This window comes from Eleutherodactylus coqui, chromosome 2 (assembly GCF_035609145.1).
Source record: "Eleutherodactylus coqui strain aEleCoq1 chromosome 2, aEleCoq1.hap1, whole genome shotgun sequence".
NCBI lineage: Eukaryota > Metazoa > Chordata > Amphibia > Anura > Eleutherodactylidae > Eleutherodactylus > Eleutherodactylus coqui.
The window spans coordinates 271,399,377-271,422,419 of record NC_089838.1 but is presented as its reverse complement, the minus strand read 5'-3'; the positions used below and the strand labels follow the sequence as shown (position 1 = coordinate 271,422,419).

At 41.3% G+C, this 23,043-nt stretch overlaps 1 protein-coding gene across 1 annotated transcript in view; it reads left to right on the top strand.

Annotated features, from left to right (window-relative positions):
- The window catches only part of UNC5D (unc-5 netrin receptor D), a gene marked incomplete at its 3' end in the record, with an annotated part of 671,255 nt that overhangs the window by 551,072 nt on the left and 97,140 nt on the right, over positions 1-23,043 (top strand). The window contains exons 9-10 of the mRNA XM_066589399.1: positions 7,975-8,160; positions 21,992-22,369. Of these exons, the coding sequence (XP_066445496.1) occupies positions 7,975-8,160; positions 21,992-22,369 (564 nt within the window). The remainder of the gene's footprint in view (positions 1-7,974; positions 8,161-21,991; positions 22,370-23,043) is intronic.

The window sequence follows — 23,043 nt, the reverse complement described above, 5'->3', positions numbered from 1 at the left end:
GGTCTTCAGATAACCCTATTGCCTTAAAGGGGTTTTCCCATGACTTAAAATTGCTTCACAACCACTTTGTCCTTACTGGTTGCTGCTGAACAGAACACATGACTGCTGCAGCTAATCACTGGCCATAGTACTGGTCATAGCCGTGATTGGCTGCAGCAGTCACATGTCCTTGTTAGAAGTAACCAGGAAGGACAAAGTAGTTTTGAAGTAATTTTAAGTTGTGGGAAAAGCCCTCTCTTTGTCTTTAACATGGACAGATGAGGAAGAACAAACATCCTTTCACCGATTACCTGTCCATGTGAAGGTACTGTACCACTGATCACCCAATATACAGGCAAATGCTTGTTTATTAGAGATGAGCGAACACGTTCGGCCCCGCCCCTTTTTCGCCCGAACACCGAACTTTGCGAACACTTCAGTGTTCGGGCGAAAAAAGTTCGGGGGCCGCCGTGGCAGCGCGGGGGGGTGCGGCGGGGAGTGGGGGGGAGAGGGAGAGAGAGAGGGCTCCCCCCTGTTCCCCGCTACTGCCGCCCGCGCCGCCGCGCATCTCCCCGCCCCCCGGCGGCACCCGGACCTTTACGCGCGAACACTGCAGTGTTCGGCAAAGCCGGTGTCCGGGTGCGGATGTGTCCGTAACGGACATGTTCGCTCATCTCTATTGTTTATCCTGTGAATACCACAATAATGGAACTTTATGAGCCCCAGCAATCATACGTACGGAATTGCTAATCAATCTATATAAATAGAAATGAATGAACCTAGATTGACTTGCAAAAACATTGAACAGGGCTCATCCCTGGCAGAACATCTGCCTGCGTGAAAGAACCTTCAGTTTGTATCCCAAAATTCTGGTTTAATACACAAAAATATTTTCAAACCTTTTCAGTTTCTTCATGTTTTTTCTTTGGTGTGCATTTTTTTTATCCTGCAGATATATGACTTGTTGTATAATTGGTACCATATCCTTTAATTACTGTATATTGTACCGTTACAGTGTTTTCGCCCGTGTGTTTGTGTCAGGTATCGGAGCTCCCCCACATACACTTTAGTGGGGCTGAGCAGTAATCTCAGACACAATAACACACACATGCAGTCATAATCTAAGTACATCCTTTGACTTCAATGGTTTTAGTTATAAGGACATAATAAAAAACATCTAATCCTAGAAGGTCTTAAAATTAGGTAAATACAACCCCAGATGAGAGTTTGAGAAATTACATTGTGTAATTATTCAGCATAAACCAGGCCAAATAGATGAAGCAGTGCGTGACGAAATCAAGTACACCCCATGAATCAATAGCTTGTAGAAGCACCTTTAGCACCAATAATGTGAAGTAATCTTATCCGCATGACGTTTTTAGTCTCTCATCATTCTAGAATCTTCTTTTTCAACATCGCTTCAGTTCATTCAGATTTGTAGGCATTTGTTTATCATACAATTCTAGAATGGTAGGGTTGGAAGGACCTCCAGGGTCATCTGGTCCAACCCCATGCTCAAAGCAGGATCACTAAATTATCCCAGACAGATATTTGTCCAGCCTTTGTTTAAACACTTCCATTGAAGGAGAACTCGCCACCTCCCATGGTAACCTGTTCCACTCATTGATTACCCTCACTGTCAGAATGTTTTTTCTAATATCTAATTTGTATCTCCTCCCTTTATGCATGACTCTCCTAAGCTCCTGTCACAGCATTCCAAGTGAGTTGAGGTCTGGACGTTGACTGCGTAATTGCAACACCTTGATTTTTTTTTCTTTTTCAGCCATTCTGATGTAGATTTGCTGGCGTATTTGGGATCATTGTCATGTTTCCTGACCCAGTTTTGGCCAAGCTTTAGGTTTTGGATAGATGGCCTCACATTTGACTGTACAGTACTTTGGTATACTGAGGAGTTCATGGTCAACTTAATGACTGCAAGGTACCCAGGTCCTGTAGCTGTAAAACAAGTCCAAATCATCACCCCTCCATCACCATGCTTGGCAGTTGGTATGAGGTGTTTGTGCTGATATGCTGTGTTTTGTTTTTTTGCCAAATATGGCGCTGGTCATTATGGCCAAACATCTCCACTGCGGTCTCGTCTCTCCAAAGGACATTGTTCCAGAAGTCTTGGTTTTTTTAGATGCAACTTTGCAAACTTTAGCTGTGCTTCCATGATCTTTTTAGAAAGAAGAGACTTTCTCCGGGAAACCCCTTCAAACATACACGTAAACATTTAACATTCTAACTGAGACCTCTAGAGTCTTATATGTAGATTGTCAACTGTCTTGAATGTTTTCCACTTGTGAATAATCTTTCCCACGGTGAAATGATGGACGCCAAATTGCTTGGAAATGGTTCATTGCTTCTACATTTTGACTTAGTTTATGGTAAATATTGACACAGTATAATTTGCCATGTCTTGTTGTTCATCGGAGGTTGCATTTACCTAATTTTAAGACCTTTTAAGGACCAAATGTTTTTATATTATGTCCTGGTATGTAAAAACATAGAGTTCAAAAAGGGGGGTACTTAGTTTTTCTCATAACTGTAGATGTTGCTATTTTGTTCTGTTAATCAGTGGAGGTCCTTCGGACAGGATTTCAATAATAAAACCTGAAATATTTATTTTGATTGCCATATCAAGTGGGCCCAAATGGATCACAGACACATGTATCTGGTGACTGTGGATCCCAGGGGCGTAACTATGAAGGGTGCAGGGGATGCGGTTGCACCCGGGCCCAGAGCCTCAGGGGGCCCATAAGGCCTCTCCTCTCCATATAGGGAGCCCAGTACTATGAATAAAGCATTATAGTTGGGGGCCCTGTTACAGGTTTTGCATTGGGGCCCAGAAGCTTCAAGTTACGCCTCTGGTGGATCCTAATATACAAATCTACTTAAACTGCTGTATAATGTACTTCTTGATAAATCATGTCCTTGACGTATATCCTGGAATACAACTAGTCATTATTTATACGCATTTTGCATGTAGTAAGTCATTTCTAGGATAAAGCAGGCACTAGAACATGACAGGAACTGTTTTCATTATCTTCTATATCATCTCCGAAAACTTAGAAGAAAAGAAGATTCACAAGATCATTGAGTCACTACCAAACCATTTTCTGGCCAATTATGCATTATCATTCCTGAATATAATATTTAATTGAAATATAATCCTTGACTGCTTCCCCGTTTACTGTGGTGAGTGCACAGATTTTAAGCATAAAATTCAATCAGATTATCTTTTGAGTACATACAAGTAAAGGAAAGGTATGGTATTTTCAAAGATCCTTCGGATTAGCAGGAGATATTCATTCTGTGCGTACTCAGCATGGATATATGGGGAGAAATGCTTCTTAATTGCATCCTAATACTCTAATCTGTACAAGAACTGCTTTTATCATAAAAGTAATACTGTAGAATAATATAATTTAATATGAGTTACATGGGAATGTAAGTCAAGGGCAAGTCTACTTTAAAATTGACACTTCTTGCCTACACGGCGCCAACTTCATTCAAGATAAAAATTATAGAGTCGTAGGGAAAAATAGTTTCTTTTAGGCATTCCTTAATATTTATAGGAACACTAGATTGGCTCTTGTAGAGCAGGATGGAATGGATAGACTGCAACTGTACGGTTGTCTAAAAATTGGTCAAGGCATGTTACTTTTTCCCCTTGAGTCCCACTCCAATGTATGTGAATTCTTGTTGTTGTACTAGTGTCATATAATTATCATGAGGTATATTCATCATTACACTCTTGGATTACTCCCAGACAAACATATAACATTAGAGGGGGAATCATGTGACCTTCTGGAGTTGCAGCAGTAGATCACATATAAAGAAGAAAATGGATCCTAGACAAAAAATACTTATTGCAACTGTTTTATCCATTAAAGGGGTTTTCTCTTTTTTTAGTATTGATGACCTATACTCTTGATAGGTCATCAACAGCATGTCGTCGGAGCTCCACTGCTCAAACTTCCCACCAATCAGTTGATTCTTTGGCCCACTGACAATGCAGTGGGGCTGGATGTCCACACTGGTAGTCAAAGGCGGAAGTGTAATAGATGTTTTCACTTGGGTTGAAATGAATGGAGCAAAGCTGTTTATTACACTTACAACCCTGACAATCAATGTGGACGTCCAGCTTCTCTGGTTAGGGCTGGAAGTATAATTGACGGCTTTTCTCCCATTGATTTCAATAGGGTCAAAGTGATCTATTACACTTCCAGCTCCAATATCTGGCCCCACTGCACTGACAGCAGGAGGAGGATTAGCTGATCAGCGGAAAGCCCAAAATGCGGATCCCTAACTATCTGCTATAGATTACCTATCCTGAGGATAGATCAATACTAAAAATTAAGAAAACCCTTTAAATAGCAACAATCTGGATGTGCTAATGAACAGTGAGGACAGCGGTGATGATGTCATTAGCACTGAATTACTTTTGACCGAGAACAAAAAAGTAAAAACATGATTTTGGTATCGCTGCATCCATAATGACCAACACTATGAATTGAACATAGTTTTTATTCTGCAAGGTAAACCCTGTAAAAAATAATGCAAAAATTGTGCTTTTGTTCTTTTTACATTTTAGAAAAAAATAAAAATAATAAATAAATAAAAGTATAAGGGTGGTCAAAAAGTCAATGAACAAGACCTGATATAGCGATGTTGATGGAAAACTAAAAAGGTTATAGCTTTTTAGGGATGAAAATCACAAACAATATATATTGTCAAACAACATAGTCATAAAGCACAAGTGTGAACAAGACTTAGTGAACACTACAAAATCAGACATTTTTCCTGGGGAGAGGGTCCTGCTCCAATGAGCTTACATACTACAAATAGTGGGGTGATACAGAAGGGGCTGGAGATGTGCACAGTATGGTGAGATGGAGAGTGGGGGATGCTATACACAAATAATGGTCTGACATTAAGCCGTGTTGTGGATGAATCAGTGTGACTGCCGGGGGGCGGTTGATAGCAGGCTAGCAGGGATTGCATTCAGTCAGACAGGGAGCACGTTGTCAGCAGAGTACAGAGGGGTTTGGTTTAGAAGATATGGTATGCCTCCCTGAAGAGGTGTGTTTTTAGAGCACGCCTGAAGTTTTGTGAATCAGGGATTGCACGGATAGTTTTGGGTAGCGCATTCCAGACGACTGGTGCTGCTCTGGAGAAGTCTTGGTAATTAGAGGTTCAAATTAATGTGTCACTAAAGCTGATTTCATTCGCAGAGCCCGGGCTGGGTGGTGGATTGAGATGAGGGAGGCAATGTAGGGCTTCTCGGTGCTATGGAGAGCTTTATGGATGAATGTAGTGAGTTTAAATTGAATTCTGTATTTAACGGGCAGCCAGTGCAGTGACCGGCACAGGGCAGAGGCGTCTGAGTAGCGGCTGGACAGGAAAAGGAGCCTGGCTGCCGCATTCAGGACGAATTGGAGGGGGTAGATTCTGGTACAGGGGAGGCAGATCAGCAGCGAGTTGCAATAATCAAGGAGAGAGTGGATGAGGGCAACAGTGAGCATTTTTAGCGTGTCCATGGTGCTTCAAGTCACTTGAGCTTCAAAATGTGAGTCTAGCCGGCCCCAGGTTCCTAGGTTTAGGGATTTCTGTGAAACATTATAAGGAAAGGGTGGCATGCTCTCAATAATGTAACAAGATCTATTTTTGAGTGGGTGAGCCATCACAAAAAGGCAATTACATTCTGAAGGTCCTACTACTCCAGCTAATTAAAGGGAAAACTGTGGTTTTAATCTAGTACTGAAGTACTGTGAGCCATTACAAGTTCATGAATGATATGAATTGATGTAAGGTTATATGAAGTTAGCTATAATTACCAATGCATAATGCATATGTTAATATTGCCATACCTGTAGTTCGAGTGATATTTAAAATTTTGCTTTGTAACTGAATCTACATTGTTGCAGCTAATGTAATTTGAAATTTGTTAAGTTGAGGCAGTTCACATCATGTATCCTGCTGTGTCTTATAAGAGGTTTGTATTATTAGACTCAGCGGGCATTCATCAAGGTAACTTTTAAAAAGCAAACTTCAAATAATTAATGCTTCCCTCAACATTCAATAGTGATGGAGAACAAGTTAACTGAGTGCTGTGCCTGGATCAACTGACTGTTTAAATACTTAACTTTCTCCTGTGTAAGCCATGTTAGCCATTGTTAAAGAGGTTGTCTGGTTTAGAAAGCTTGTTTTCAGGTACCTTTATCTACTAGCCAGATAAGAGAAGAGCGTATATATCATTCTGGAGGACCCAGCATGTCCTTAGGATACATGGGCAGTGCCTTCATTTCAATGGGCACAGTGTAATATGAATTACAAATGAGTATTAGCATTCCAGCGGCAAGCCCCTTTGTAATTATATAGTAGTCAGGGGACTCTTCGAACAAAAAGTGATGGTCCAAAATGGGCAACCCCTTTAAAAGGAATGTGTCCTCAGATTATGCTGTATTGTTTAAACAAAGTTTTTATGATAAATATATTTTTAGAATTTGGTGATGCAGAATATCACAGTTGATTTCCACTGGTGGGCATGGAAATGCATTTTTTTAATGCATATCCTATGGGGCTGTGGGATCCGGAGTTCAAGATCTTGCAGTGCAAATACGCCCGTGTGCATTAGGCCTAAGGCCAATCTCACACAAATGATTTGGATTATACATGTGGGAGCCCACAGCGGCTCTGACCCCGGGTGCCCCGCATACCTTCGCTTTTTGTTTTGCGGATGACCACAGACACTCACCGTCTGTCATGCCTGTGGCCAATGTCAACTACAGATGGGCTATAGGTCGAATGGCTTCCATTGACTTCTGCACAAAAATAGAACATGCTGTGATTTTAAATTTGCTCCCGGAAATGTTCTAACAATGCTGTACTGCTGATCAGTACGTCAGTATATCATGCTAGTAAATCATGTATCATATTCCTCAATACTGCAAATGCTGACTGAGAAATGTTGTAGCTATTGAGTTATGCCTGATTATACCTGATGTAGTTCATCATCACTGCTTCATACAGAATAGTGGTGGAAATCCTTAGTAAATGAGGCATACAGTGTAAGACTTACATTCATGCCCCTTTTTTCTCCTACGCTCATGGAAAATGTGTGCTAGAAACGGTGGTGGTGGGTAGAGTTGAGTGATTATTAAAAAATACTAATTGTGAATCCAGACTCCCGACTCAGATTTCCATTAAAATCAAGTGGAATAGAAATTGATACAGTCAAAACTAATACTAACATGGATATCAACCAACTGAAAGAAGCAGTGCAAAACCAAAAAACATGGAGGGAGCTTACCTGTAGGGTCACCGAGGGTCGTGAACGACTAAACGGCTAACAACAATGATTACCCTCTTTGAACCACAGTGGTACTTTCGGTGGCAGCAGCAGCAGCCCAATTGCCAGCTCGCCGCTCTGCAGTGGTGGGGTCCAAGGCTCAAATCCAAATCAAGATCAGAGCCAAACCTAGAACTGCAGCAGTGCCAAGCCAACACACCTGTCCTTACTGCTCAAGAAGAGAGTAATACTTTTGGGGGGGGGGGTCTGCTATAAATTGTATCAAGATGATCGAATTCAATTTTGCAAAAATCAACCAATTTTATCACCCAGCCGATTATGAAGAGCAACATTAGTGGTAGAGGGCTTTATAAATATGTCATTCAGCCAAAGTTCCATTTGTTTTAATGCAGTTATTGTACTAGATACATTTCCTATAATACATAAAGTATCTTGCATTTGCAACGAAGCAATATAGAGTTATCGTTTCCAATGCCGATCAGCAATGGTTGTTTCCAGTGAAGTTACAGTACAAGTCTTGTCTTGATCTGAACAAGTCGTTGTCTTGTCTTGATCTACGTCCTACATTACAAAGCACTGGTTTCTTTCTGTCATTTGACCACATAGATCCTCAGCCGTGTTGATTTCACTGAACAACTTGAAGTAATCTGTCTTGTTCTTTCCTCTTATTTTCTGTACAGGCGCTGAGAATGCCAGTGACATTGCTCTGTACTCTGGCCTGGGAGCTGCCATCATTGCTGTGGCTGTGCTGGTGGTGGGAATTACGTTGTATCGAAGGAGCCAGAGCGAGTATGGCGTGGATGTTATTGATTCGTCTGCCCTGACAGGAGGCTTTCAGACTTTCAATTTCAAAACTGTCCGACAAGGTTGGTTTACTATGACCTTGGTCTCCTTTTTCACCTAATGAACTTATCCTGCAGTTTTTTTTTCCCCCTGTACGTTCCTAAGAGGACATGGCGGTCTTTTACAAAGTCTATTGGCGTTTCAAGTTTAATCCACGTCATGTAAAGTCTAATGACCAAGTTAAATTTACTAAGTAATGCGATACATTGGCTGAGTGTACTAAGCTGAAGAAAATCAAATATATTGAGCTAAAAAAGTAATCTTAGCATCCTTTATCAAACTCCGTGCTAAGATCATGGCAGGACAACTTTTAGTAAAATCTATTAAAGTGCCAATTCTGGGACAACTTAGGGGCTCTGATTACAAAATAAAAGACCCCGCTTAGGTTCGATCACACAAGTAAATGCAATTTTGGTCAAGGAAGTATGCAGAATTTTTACTTAGTGCATACATGTGTGTTTGGTGTGTTTGCTGTTTTTTTGCATACGTATTTACTGCATGCAAAATTAAAAAATGCAAGATGGGCCAATTGATGTCTGTATTTTTTAAGCACTATATCCTAAAAACATGCGTCAAAAGGCTGTATATTTGCTGCATTTTTATGCAATCTCATAGACTCATTGACATGAACTATTTTTGGCCTATAAAAAATTTTGGGCAGATTTCCACCTCCTCATTTTAAAAACCATAACTATTTTATTTTTCCGTCAGGGCTTGTTTTTTGCATGTCAAGCTGCAACTTTTACTGTTACCATTTTTCGGTACATAAAATGTATTGTATAACCATAAATAATCTTGAACATTATTTAAATATATAAACCATATTTTCCTGAAAATAAGACACTGTCTTATATTAATTTTTGTCCCACAAGGGGCACAGTGTCTTATTTTCGTGGGGTTTTTATTAATACTCACCTAGCAGGTGCTGTTCAGGTCCCTCATGATGGGTTGCAGTGCTCCAGCAGCCTTCCGTGTAGTCTTCAGTGCTGAGAGAGCATTCTCTTCCTGGTAACAGGATTTGAATCCCCACCTCCAGTAAGAGATTGCTGTGATTGGTTAAGGAACACCACCTCAGACAATCAGAGCCAGCTCTCGATGAACCAATCACAGCTATTCAGTGATGTCATTAACTGAATGACTGTGATTGGTTCATCGAGCATCAGCTCTGATTGGCTGAGCCACGGTGCTTGTGATCCAATCACAGCAATCTTTGGCTGGAGGCAGGGTATTCAAGCTCCGTTAGCAGGAAGAGAATGCTCTCTCAGCGCTGAGGACTACACGGAAGCATGCCACAGCCTGGCGTAAAGGACCCAGATGCCACCTGTTAGGTGAGTATTGTTTTTTTTTTCATGTAGTGCAGCTGGGGCTTATTTTCGGGCGAGGGCTTATATTTCAAGCAATTTTCAAGAAAAAAATTGGACATAAAACTAATAAGAGGAGAGGATTACCGAGGAGAAAAATAGGGGTACAGAATTTGAAAGTGTTAACCAAGTTAACAACCATTCTGCTGTACAACTTGATACACTATAAGGCCTCAGTCAGACGGGTGATTTTTCACGCGATTTGCGCATGCGTCCGGCGATTTTTTTTAAACCATTGCTTTGCAATGGTATCGGACACATGAGCGCTTTTTATGCGCCCCTCCGATAAATTATAGAACAGAAATCGCAGATCGCACCTATCTGCGATCTGCGATTCCTGTTCTCTTCTCTATATGCGCTCAATGGGGCCGGCGGCAGCAGCGCTGACCCCATTGAGAACATATAGTAGACAAATCATTCTCCTCTGCCATAGCTGTAACAGTTGTGACAGAGAAGAACGATGTTTGCCCATTGAATTCAATGGAGCCGGCAATACAGCCGGCTCCATTGAAAGCAATGGGCTGCCGGACAGCGCTGAATGAATTGTCGGGAAGGGATTAAATATATAAGCCCTTCCCTGCAATTCATCCAGAAATGTGTTAAAATAAAAAAAATATATATACTCACCTTGTCCCGGCAGCCGGAGTTCAGCGCGGCCGGCCTGCAGTGGGTGTGAAGGGGGTGTGACTCAGACTTGCCCCTGATTGGCTCAGGCATTTTTAGAGGTCATTTTAGTTTCAAATGATTTTCTTAATTTTCATAAAAAAATAGCAGTATATTAGCCAAAGATATACCCTGCGCAGGGGGATTCCATGAATACAAATTTATGAAACAAAATATAACATAGTAAGGATTAGCGAATAATCAAGGTAATAACTTCCGCATATATTGTATCACACGTATTCAGGTTAAATTTGCTGCCCTCTATTGCTTCCGTAGGACTTCTGTATGCCTTCTGCTGGGTATCCAGGGGGAAGCCCTGGTGAGGGATAATAGGCAGAAGGGGAGGGAGATCAGTAATCAAAGAATATTTGAACATAGTCTTTCTCCATATGTCAAAAAGGTGGGTCGTCAGTGGGGACAAAAGTCGCTGGTCCAATACCTTGTAGCTTCTGTCCCAGAAAACTGTATGAAGGCCCACCAGGGCTATCATAGAGGACTCCAGTTCCCCTCAGAGAGGTGCTCCTGTCCCAGCAAATATTGGAGGGATTTGAGATAATTGGACCACCAAAAAGTACTTTTGGAAGTTGGAGACAGACATCCCACCCACCCACCCGACTGTGATAGTTAGAGATGAGCAAGCACCAAAATGCTCGTTGCTTGAGTCGAGCTTTCCGCGATGCTTGAGGGTTCGTTTCGAGTAACGAACTCCATTGAAGTCAATGGGTGACTCGAGCATTTTTGTATATCGCCGATGCTTGCTAAGGTTTTCATTTGTGCAAATCTTCAAAACCAACGAAAGTGATGGAAACGACACAGATACGGATAGGGCAGGCGAGGGGCAACATGCTGGGCTGCATCTCAGGCTCCCAGGTCCCACTATTAAGCCACAATAGCGGCAAGAGTCTGGCGTCACCCCCCTAACAATTTTTACTTCGGACAAACCCTCATTAGCCAGGCACACCTTAGCTAAGCACCACACTACCTCCAACCAAGCACAAGCACTGCCTGCGGGACACACCGCTGCCTCTTCTCCTGGGTTACATGCTGCCCAACCCCCCCGCACGACCCAGTGTCCACAGCGCACACCAAAAAGTGTCCCTGCGCAGCCTTCAGCTGCCCTCATGCCACATGCTGGCCCCATAGCCACACCACACTTATGTCTATTTATAAGTGCGTCTGCCATGAGGAGGAACCGGGGGCACACACTACAGAGGGTTGGCAGGGCCAGGTAGCGACCCTCTTTAAAAGGGGCGGGGCGATAGCCCACAATGCTGTAGATTTAAAATGCTGTAAAGATTTTTTGAATTATTGGTGTGCAGTTGGAGGCAGACAGCGCTTATGTTATGCAAACTGCAGCCAGAAAAAAAAATTATACAGAAACCTGCAAGCAGGCCTAGCTGTGCAATAGTGAGGTACTACAACTCCCAGCAGCCATGGAGTTAAATGCACACGGTCACACGTGGCCCTAAGAAGGACCTTACTGCCCCTATACTATGTAGTACAGACTGCAGCCTGAGAACACTATAGCTGTAATGGGGCTGCACGCCCGATATAAAAAAAAAAATGAGCAAAACTGCTCCCAGCAGCCACAACAGTAATGTACATGGTCAGATGTGGCCCTAAGAAGGACCGTTGGGGTTCTTGCAGATGCTAACACTCTACCTATAGCAGCAGCAGCACTCTCCCTAATCTCTGCCAGCGTGTATCTGAGGCGAGCAGCGGGCGGGACTGCTTTATATACTTGGCGGTCACTTGATCTCGCCAGCCACTCACTGCAGGGGGGTGGGATAGGGCTGGAACGTCACAGGAGGAAGTTGTAATGCCTTCCCTGCATGTCTATTGGCCAGAAAATGGCGCAAAATTGTCAGGGAAGGAAATGGAATTGACTCGAGTACCGCGTGGTGCTCGTCTTGAGTAACGAGCATCTCGAGTACCCTAATACTCGAACAAGCATCTAGCTCGGACGAGTACGCTCGCTCATCTCTAGTGATAGTATATAAAGTTTTGACGGATTCTTGGTCTCCTCCCTCCCCAGATAAATCGGAAGACCACCTATTGAATATCTTTCAATTCAGCCGTTGGGATGTTTATGGGGAGGTAACAGAAAAGATAAAGTAACCGTGGTAGCACTGTCATTTTAAAATAAAAAAAGCAATTGGATGGATTGCTATAGACAGCTCCTCTTCTTTTCCTTTAGAAGTTTTGTACCAGAATTATAAGTTATTCCTATACACAGGATAGGGCTGATCTCCCCACTGAAACTCGCACTGATCCTGATAAAAAGAATCCCAAGTCCCCCTATTCTTGTCACATTAAATGGAGCTCTAGCTAAGCAATGTGCGGTCGGTGCTCCATTCATTTCAATGGGGCTGACGAAAACTTCACAGTACCATTGCACAGCTGTCTCTTCATTCATTCTCCTCTTCACTGCAGGGGTGCAGTAAGCCTGCAGTGAGGAAGATAGGAGACATGGGAAGATACCCGTTCTCTGAATTTGTGGGACAAGCAATCTTTAATTTATCCCCTATGCTTTGGATGGGGAACCCCTTTAAACTGGCTTTAACAAATATCCATTGTAATGTAATAATTTTGCTAAATTAATTTTAAACAAATAGCTTGAAATTTCCCCGTTTTGATCCTGATTAACCCACAAAAGTTAATTTCCCTAATTACTTTGGACACTGTTAGTATAACTGTCTACTTGCACAGATATTGAAGCAACGAGAAATACTAAGGAATGCTTAAGATGAGATCAAAAAGCTTCATCAACTACACTAACATATGATCACAAGTTGGTGAATGGCAGATGGTGAGAGCCGGGGGGAGTCGGAAAAATGACAGGAAAACAGGCTATAGGTTCAGAATCCCTTACCTTTAATGTCTGAAGTTTCAAATGATTTTTCACTTCTTAGTAGATTTCTAGGTGTGATGAAGTTATTCCAAGTTCAACCCCTGATATTCAAAAAAGGTGTTGGTCCCTAGTTCTTTTCTTCCCCTGCCAGCTGTTTTCTGGATTTGAATGTAAGAGAATTATGCATAGGATGCAAAACACCACTTAAAGATAGGGAACAGTTCTCGCTCATTAAGGAAAGAGTCTTGTTACACAGTGTTCTTCAGCAATGGAGAAGAATAAATAAAATATCATGCTCCGGGAAGCCTCCAGGCAAAGGATAAAAATGAAAATATAGACTTTTTTATTATTATTTCGTAACTGGTAAATTTCTCTTTCCCTGGAGATGGGTCCTGTGACAATTTAGCTAATGAATCTGGAACACATTACACATTAGTTTGGCCTGTGACGCATAGATGTTGTAAGTTCTAACTACTGTGCGATCCCTTCTCTTTGGTCTAAATAGGTCACATGCTTGTTATTTCTGCTCAGTTCCATTGAAGTAAATAGAGCTGAGTTGCAGTATTACACACAACCTGTGATAGGTTTGGCGCTGTTTTTAGAAGCAAGCCGAAAAGTTTTTCTAATCCCATATAACCTCTTAAAAGGGGTTGTCCATGAGAAGATAATGTTTACTGAAAGGGGTTTTATCAATGTTATAGGCTCTCCACAGATGTTATCAGTGAAATATTCTCATAATGTTGAACTTGTGAGGACAAGTGTATTGTATCCAGTAGAGAACATGTCACAGAATAGCTAGGGCTGGCCATACACTTTAGATAGCTGTCACAAGAATACTCGTTGGGCCAGCAACCCAATTCATATGTATGCTTGGTTGAAGGTACATGTGTTCTAAATATAAGAGGGACTGGGACTTAAGTCTCCCAAAAATTCCATATACATACACACTCGTGCATATGTTTTGAATGGGGAGAGGGAAGTAAGGTTACTTTTACATGGGTCAACTGTTGGCCAAAAAATCACTTTGACCAATAGTTGTCTCCTGTAAATATGGGACCCAACTGGGTACTGAACTCGTTAATCATTAGGTGCTTTATTTCAGTTCACTGAACCAAAGCAACTAGTCTGCAACTTCTAACTCAATGGAAACAGGCAACTGTTTATCTTCATTCGCTGTGGACAACTGTCTGTTCACAGTCAATGGCCAGAAGAGATCTTCAACCTGCTCTGCTTCCATTCATTTAACGACTATAGCTCCTGTGTGAAAGTACAGGAATGATGGTCGTCCTATCTAAAAGTACCCTCAGCCATTGCCTTGGCAGTAGCCAGCCTTGCCAGACGTCTTTGGTAGTAGCTTATTCCCGAAGAAGAAAAGGATCATGCTAACGAAGTCCAGGTGACCAATTGTTATCCTTCCCAACATCTACCGTCTGCAAAGTGATTCAAAAAGAATGGTGCAAAAGTAAAGCTGATTTCTTCATACATGAACTGACATACAACAGCCAGAATGATAAGAATAGATAGTAGAACTTTGCAAGTTTTTAATGCACCTTACAGATGTTTGATGTAGGTATCGTTGGTGACAAGCAGATGTTGAGTTGATAATCCAGTTCAGTCCAGATACACCCCCCCATAGCCTCTGTTATAGATTTCACTACAACAGAGATGGGTCTAGTGTCACCAATGGCGCCCACATCAAACATCTGTAAGGTGCATTAAAAGCTTGAATAGTTCTTCTATCTTTAATGCCATTCTGGGTGTTAAATGAAAGTTTATGTATAAAGAAATCAGCTTTACTTTTGCATCATTCTTTTTTGAATCATCTAATGTGTACAGCCTGCTTATGTCATTCCCCCCACTTGTTTTAGCACTCCCAGTCATTCCTCAGAGATGACATGACACATTTCTCTGTATCTCTGATGCTTTAATGGTTTTGCCATCAATAATATTCTAAGACCTACTGTATTAACATTGGGGGTCGGTCTGCTTTGTCCCTACCGATCCTGAAAACAGTAAGCTATGACTCTATTTGCTATGGGTGAGAAGACTGTGTATGTGTGTTGTCTCCCCATCAGGGCTGGAGTAGAAGTAGGATATCTATCATGTATTAAGAGTATTTTTGAGAAATTTCATAGGATAGAGATAGAATCTTTTTGGTCAGTTAACGTGTTCTCTATGCAGTGGAGGTATGGGAGTTATCTTAATAGATAGGAAATTCAACTAACTAGCACTAAGAATTATGGAGGATTTAGCATAGCTCTTGGCATATTTCCATTATGTTCTTTAGAGGCCCATAGTATAGGAAGCAAGGATTTCATTCTTTTCCTTCTTCATCCTTTTAGAAAAAGTAGGATTGCTCTGATATAAATGATTTGGGGAGATCAGAGTAACCTCTTTCTGTATTCACCCTACAACCCAATAACGATAAACAACTTTTAATTTTGGATAAAAGTGGCTACAGCAGCCAATTTATCTGATGATCTGATGAGCAGATCTAAAAGTCTGGTGCTAAGATTTCACAACCACAACCATTGACCCCGCTGTACTAACCACCTCAGGGGCACCACAAGCCGCCCTTGGGTGGCTACCACTACTGTAACTTATGACCAGAGGGGTTACTACCCTCCCCCACTAGCCAAGTCACACAGCATCAAACACCAATAAAATTACACAAACAAGGGAGTCTTAGCAGGTGAGACTGTGCCCACCCAACTCCCTCCAACAAATTTACAAGGACTCCAAGGACCCCCCACCCGCCAATGCTGCCAGGACAATAAGCATAGTCACTCCCACCTACACCCTATCAGAGAGGGAGGGCAGGATTATCTCCATTGCTTCTTCCAAAGGATGTCACTGACTCTCCTCCCCTCCTTTATATAACCTCCCACCGACTCCTTTACTCCCAACCAATCCCTGCCTATATCCTCCTTCCTTCCAGCACATTCCTAACTTTCTCCAACTTCCCTATTAGCCCCTTCTCTACCTTCCAACCCCGGCTACCTGCCCCCCCCATGTCATGTGGGTCTTCCACTGTGAGAGCCCTGCGGTCCCTTTGCTACAGCCCCATCCTTTATTAGCTAGTACTGAGCAATAACTAGTTTTGTTAAGTGTATTTTATGTCACTTATCATCTCAGCTTGGCTTTTAGCATTAGCTATTAAAAGTTAACTTTTAGTAAATTCTCACAGTGACGATATTGGTCTTCAGAGAGGAGTTCTATGGCTTTAGAGATTATAAACAAGCAAAGTAGGGTCACCATGTTCTTTTTTGGTTATGTCAAAATCTCTGGTGGCCTAAGAGAGTTGAAAAGTTTCTTGCAATTTCTCTGATAGACCAAAACACTAAAGGGGTTTATTTTAAATTTTATGGTGGTCTAGAATAGCGAAGGAATCAATGGTAAATTCAGATTGCACCTGGGGATCATGTCCTTGGGGAATTCCCTAAGAGATGGGATGCCGGACAATTATTTCATTTGTCATCCCTTAAAACTGGCCCTTCAATGGGGATGTACATAGAGTTGTTTCTGTAATTCCCAGTCATTTCAAAAGGGGGGAAAACATGAATGCGTCACCTTCTTACTGATCACAGAAGGTGAACTATGCTAAATCGAAACTTCATATAGCTGTATAATGCAGAAACTGAATGACATCAACATTTTTGTATCAGTTTAAGCTGTAATGTACTCTGCATTTACGGAAGGTATAAGGTTTCATTACTATATTTCTGTTCAAGAGATTCTGTCATCAGGTTCAGGCAGCATGAATCCGGGACATTGATGCCTATTGCCCCCATGGGTATTTTATTCTGAAATGCTTCAGAGTAAATACGCTTTGAAGTTTGACTCGGAGCTGAGCTCTTAGTCACAAAGGAGGGCCATGCCAGTTTCTCTCCGCCTGCTGCATGAAGAGTGACAGCTCCTCTCCCTGCTTGTGTATAGGGAGAGCGCTGTCAGTCTACATGCAGCAAGCGGAGAGAGGCTGGTGTGGCCGGCCTCCATGACTCGGAGCTCAGCTACAAGTCAAACTTCAAAATGTATTCTTTCTGAAACGCTGTAGCATTTCAGAATAAAACACTCAAGGAGACAACAGGCATCCCTGTTCTAGGTTCATACTGCAAGTGCTTTGATGACAGAATCCCTTTCTAGTGACTATAGCATATAACATACTTAGATCTCAAGTCACAGATATAGGAACAGTCAAAAATCATTTAACTTAGCACTGATATTCATATTAATATACATGAAATGAACGGGTTAAGCGCTTCAATTTATTACTACTTCGGTTTGTTCCTAATTAGTGCTGTCATCGATCTGATTAGCATAAATATATATTCATGAGATTTACATATCGGTGCCAGGCTAGTCTCCGTATTGAGCCGATATGCCTAGAAGTCTTCCTTACTTAGTGCTGATGTAAAAACAACAAGTGAGTCTGTAATCACTCGATGCCACACTTTTCTCATATCTGGCTTCCCTGATGCATTGCAGTGAAGTCACATGAGAAAGAGAGATTTAATAAGTAAGTTTGTCTGCAATATAAACATCATTATTATTAATGGGATTGTTCTTTGGGGTAGTCAGTGCAGCTGCCTGAATAGCATAGACTGGTATGAATGATTTTTGTGCCATTTTAAGACATTTTAGACTTTTCCTGAAGCCAATAGTTCATTCAGCGGGATTTCCAGTTCCCTGGACTGGAATTATACCAATAGACGTTTATGTTTACCAAGCCATGGAGACCTGGTGCTACCATGTGAAGACCAAAGCAATAAACTTGACTTAATTTAACTCCACGAAAGGCACAAAACCTAATGTGTACAGGAATAATAGGTAGAGTTTGGCAGTAACAATTAGCAATAAGCAGTCTCTTGTACAACATAGTGGTTCCACTCTTTCTTAGGGGGTACACAGTGTATATACACATTCTACAGTCTCATAAGGGTTGACAGAGTATTGGTTACAATATCAACGGGTTCAGCTTATTGCAGGAGCCACTCACATTACTAAATTTGGTGGACCACCTCGGGTTGGCACTCTCAGAGTCTCTGGTCATAGATAATAGTATTTCAATGGTAAGCCCACAGTGCAAGAGGCAGTCAAGAACTGCTGCAGTATTCTAGGCAAACCTCCATTTAAAGGGGTGTTCCAGGCATTTAACCCCTTCCAGTATTGATGAACTATCCTCAATAGTTGATCAACGGGGGTCTGCCGCTCAGGACCACCAGCGATCAGCTGATTTCAGTCCCCACACTCACTGCAACTGTCTAGATTGGGGTCAGAGCTGGAAATAGAATAGAAGGCCTCATTCACGTTTATATCAATGGGAGATATACCTTCTAATGCACCTACGTAGAAAAAGACTCCCTAGTCCATCTACTCTGCCCTTATATTCTTTCCTTTTTATTTCTCTCTTAGGATAGATATATGCTTAACCCAGACCTGCTTGAGTTAATTTATTGGTGATTTTCCAACCATGTCTGCTGGAAGTTTGTTCCAAGCATCTACTACTCTTTCAGTAAAAAAATGTTTCCTGATGCTGCTTTTGATTCTTCCCACACTAATGTCAGATTTTAGCCCCTTTTTCTAGTGTTTATCTTCTTAATAAAATGCTTTCATATATCTTAAAGTTTTGATCATGTTCCCCTTCTCCCTCATTTCCTCCAGGCTATAAAAACTAAAGAGGTTTTCCTATTACCTTAAATTACTTCACAGCTACTCTGTACTTTCTGGTTCATGCCGACCAGGACCTATGACTGTTGCAGTCAATCACTGGCTGTAAAAGGTGCTACGGCCAGTGATTGGCTGCAACAGTCACATGTCCTAGTCAGCAGCAACCAGAAAGTGCAGAGTAGTTTTGAAGCAATGAGAAAGTTAAGCATGAAGTTATGAGAAAACCCATATAAGTTCTTCAGGTCTTTCCTGATAAGTTTTGCTCTAAGACCTTCCACTATTTTTGTAGCCCATCTGTGGACTTGTTCAATTTTATCAATGTCTTTCTCTTCTGGCTCCAACTCCAATGCAGACAGAACTGTCAACATCTGGACTGCTGCAGTGAGGGCAGGGACTGAGGTTAGCTGATTGCCGGGGGTCCTTAGTGGCAAGGGGTTAGATGTCCAAATACCCCATTAAGGACACTACTGAGGACTGAAAGCCTCATGTTTCTTGTAAGACCACAACTGGTGTGTGTATGATGATCAACAGAGCAATATCTAACAAGCTTGCAAAATCAACAGCTCTAGCATGGCTTTTTACTTGGACCCAAGTTCCATATACACATCACAGTCTGTACTCTCATATGCTAAGTGCATTCTAACTTCCAGACACCAAAAAGCAAACCTCTATCTGTATCATCAGTTCTGCCTTTAGCATGAGGACTTGCTAACCCAACGATATGGATATAGCAATTGTTAACATGACCAGCACATTGTATTAACTCCATTTATGGCATTGTAGTACATGGTAATTAAAGTAAGTTATCATAATTAGTTAAATATCATGTTAACATTTGCTATACTTATATGACCTTAAAGTCCCCCAATAGCAGAAGTGCAACGATATCAATGTTGCATTGCCAACATCAGTAAGAAAAGGTGCTTACAGTGCCCAATGACAAACAGTGCAAATGTCCCTGCCAACTTCATTAGAGCACATGCAGGCTGTTACACAATGCTAAAATTGAGTTTACATATTTATTTGGTAAGAGGGTATAGTTCATGGCAGAGGCGTAACTTGAAGCTTCTGGGCCCCCATGCAAAACCTGTAACAGGGCCCCCAACTATAATGCTTTATTCATAGTACTCGGCTCCCTCTATGGATAAGAGAGGCCTAATGGGCCCCCTAAGGCTCTTGGGCCCGGGTGCGAACACATCCTCTGCATCCTCCACAGTTACGCCCTTGGTTCATGGTTCCACCTGGTTCATCTCAACCACTTCTTGTAAGGTGCTTTCTCCAGACTGTGCTGATGGCTATTAGGCATCAGCATAATATGTGGAGATGAAATTAGAATATAGTACATCTACATCTCAATCTCCCATATGAAAGTGGCTTCCTGCAGTAGTAATATAATGTAAGGGGTCACATATGTTGTAGTTATTCTGCCCTCAATAGTTTATGAAAAACAACTTTCCAACAGGATAATTCCAGTAGTAGCGATGTATTTGATGATTACTATTTGTATACTCCCTAAATATTTTATGAAAAGCACCTCTAGTTACATATTAGAGTTAGTCTATCTCTGCTATTCATTCAAGCTTTCTGCATGCCCTAATGTCCTTCTTCTCCCTTGATCTCAATATACTTTCTTGATAGGTGAACATACTCCCTTGTCACATAATAAACACAATAGGTACAGATATATCAAATGTTAATTTGACATTGACTTGACATTGAACAAGTTACAACTTAATAAGAACCTGTCATGTCCTTGGGTCAGCAGGAACATCTCTATCAGTAGCTGTGTCTCTACTGACTCAACTGCTATTTTTTTCTGTAATTCTCCCCATTACTCCATACAGAGTCCCATTAGATTCAGCTTCTGGAGCTTTGAATCTGTTAAGTGGGTGGTCCCCACCACTCACTGTCCATAGATGATATCAGATTTGATTGACAATGAGTGGTAGCAACCACTGCTCACTGATAGATGCAAAACATTGGGAACCAAATCTAATGGAACTTGGTATGTGGGAACAGGAAGGGGGAGGAGCAGAAAAGAAAAGTTACAATAGAGACATTGGAGTTGTGCTCGCAAAGCTATGCAGCTGGCTCTGCTCTTCCTCAATGTTATAAATCAAGTTATCATATCGCGCCAGTCATGTTGGTGATTACAAAACATGTCAAATTGGTTAAAATGCTGGAAATACGGCACAACCTGGTAATGTGGTGAAATAAACAAAGGTCCATCAAGTTATTAATCTGTCTTCTTCATTTTATTGGTAACGCCAACAAAAAAAGATGCATTTCGAGGTAATAATGCCTCTTAGTAATGCTGGAGGCACTCGGCCAATGGAAGCACAGGTTCTTGGACATGCACCAGTGAGTTGGAAAAGACAGTATTGGCCTTGAAATGCATCTTTTTTTTATGGCATTACCAATAAAATGCAGAAGTCAGGTTAATAACCTCGTGGACTTGTGCTTTTTTCACCATGCTGCCAGGTTGAACCTTATTTCCAGTATTTTTTCCACTTTTTTGTCTTTTGCTGTCAATGCTCCCACCCTCACAGCTGTATAATTTACCTGGATAGGCAACATTTCTTCCTTACGGTCTAGCAATACTGTTGGGGTAACAGCCCCCCATTTTGCATCTCCAGAAAATTTTCATCACTTACCCATTTTTGAGGATGTTCACTTATTTTTTTTATATATATATGTTAACAATTACAACATCTGTCTTTTTTCACCACTAAGAACCACCAAGAGATGAATTGTAACAATGGCGCCTTGCCATTACAAAAGCTCAGAGAACAGACCCTTGGAGATAATGAAAAGAAGGGTCAGCTCCTCTTGGAATAGCTCTTTAAGCTGTGAGCTGAAATTTTGTTGAATATGTGAAATGCGGAGTATTAAACCATTTTGGAACTATGAATATATTTGCCAGGCAGAGATCGGCCAGAAAGTTACATTACATTAACTTGAGCTTCTGTAACAAAGTAGCAAGCTAGCTTCAGCCATGCATAATACTGCAGTTATGACATGTGTATCAAATATAGATAGAGGTACCCTAATGGAGAAGACATGACTCGTAGTGTAAGTGTATAGTAAAATTACATTAACTGGGAGACAAATGAGTGCACACTCTGTAATTCCCTTAACGCTTAGGTGGCTTCTATCACATAGGATTTAATGGTATGGGTTTACATTAGAAATCCTTGTGCTATGGATTTGCAAAGTTAAATAGGCTTTATTCATTGGTGTAAAATGTGTGGGTTTTAATATTTTAATGTAATCATTATATTGCCAACTTTAAAGCTATTCTTTGTCTTGCAGGTAACTCACTTTTGTTGAACTCTTCTCTACAACCTGACTTAACAGTGAGCAGAACATATAGTGGTCCAATTTGTTTCCAAGACCCTATGGACAAAGAAATAATGACTGAGTCTTCAATATTTAACCCTCTCACAGACATCAAGGTCAAGGTGCAAAGTTCCTTCATGGTTTCACTTGGAGTGACCGAGAGGCCAGATTTCCATGGAAAAACACTTTCTGGTACCTTTCCACATGGTAACAATAGGTGCTTCGGTACTCTACACAGTCGAAATAAAACTCCCTATATTCAGAACCTATCATCTATTTCATCCAAACCAGAGATGAGAGTTTGTGGAATTTTTGGCCATCAAGGAGGACGACTGGTTATGCCAAATACAGGTATGTTTTTCATTTTTAATGCAGTAAGCAAAAGGTATATTATAGGAAGTGAAAGAAGGAAATTATTCTGGATCACTTGTACATAATATCATTACATGTAACCATTTCCTTAGAAATGTTATCCACTTTGCACATATCTACTTATTAGAAGGGTTTCTTAACAATAAGCAGATCACAAGGTGTCCTCCCTGCAATCATGTTTATTCTGTGGGGAAACTTGGAAATAAGTGTTCAGTTTCCCAGCAGCACTCTCACAGGGGAAATTGGGTATTACACAATGTTCACTCAAACTAATGCACTGTTGTGTAAAGCAGGATAAGACAGTCATCCTAAGTGAAAGATGCTTTTTGTAGCAGTTCTGCACTCTGGTCAAGAGGTAAGGATCCTGGTCAGAGGACTCCCTCCTTTAACTTGGAGTCCCTTACAGAATATAATAAGATGAATTTCTAAACCGGACATTGTCCTAAAGAACTGTATAATTTTATGACATGAACTTGTAGAAGAAGAGCATTGCTCTAATTTTAATAAAGGAACCCTGGCACATATGGCCACCAAAAGAGGTCTGACCGGAAGCTCCTGGGTCCTAATGTAAAATCGGCATAAGGCACCTGCAAACTTTGTGCCTGTTATGATTCTGGTACCATCTTACTGTATGTAGTAGATGGGTCTTTGAA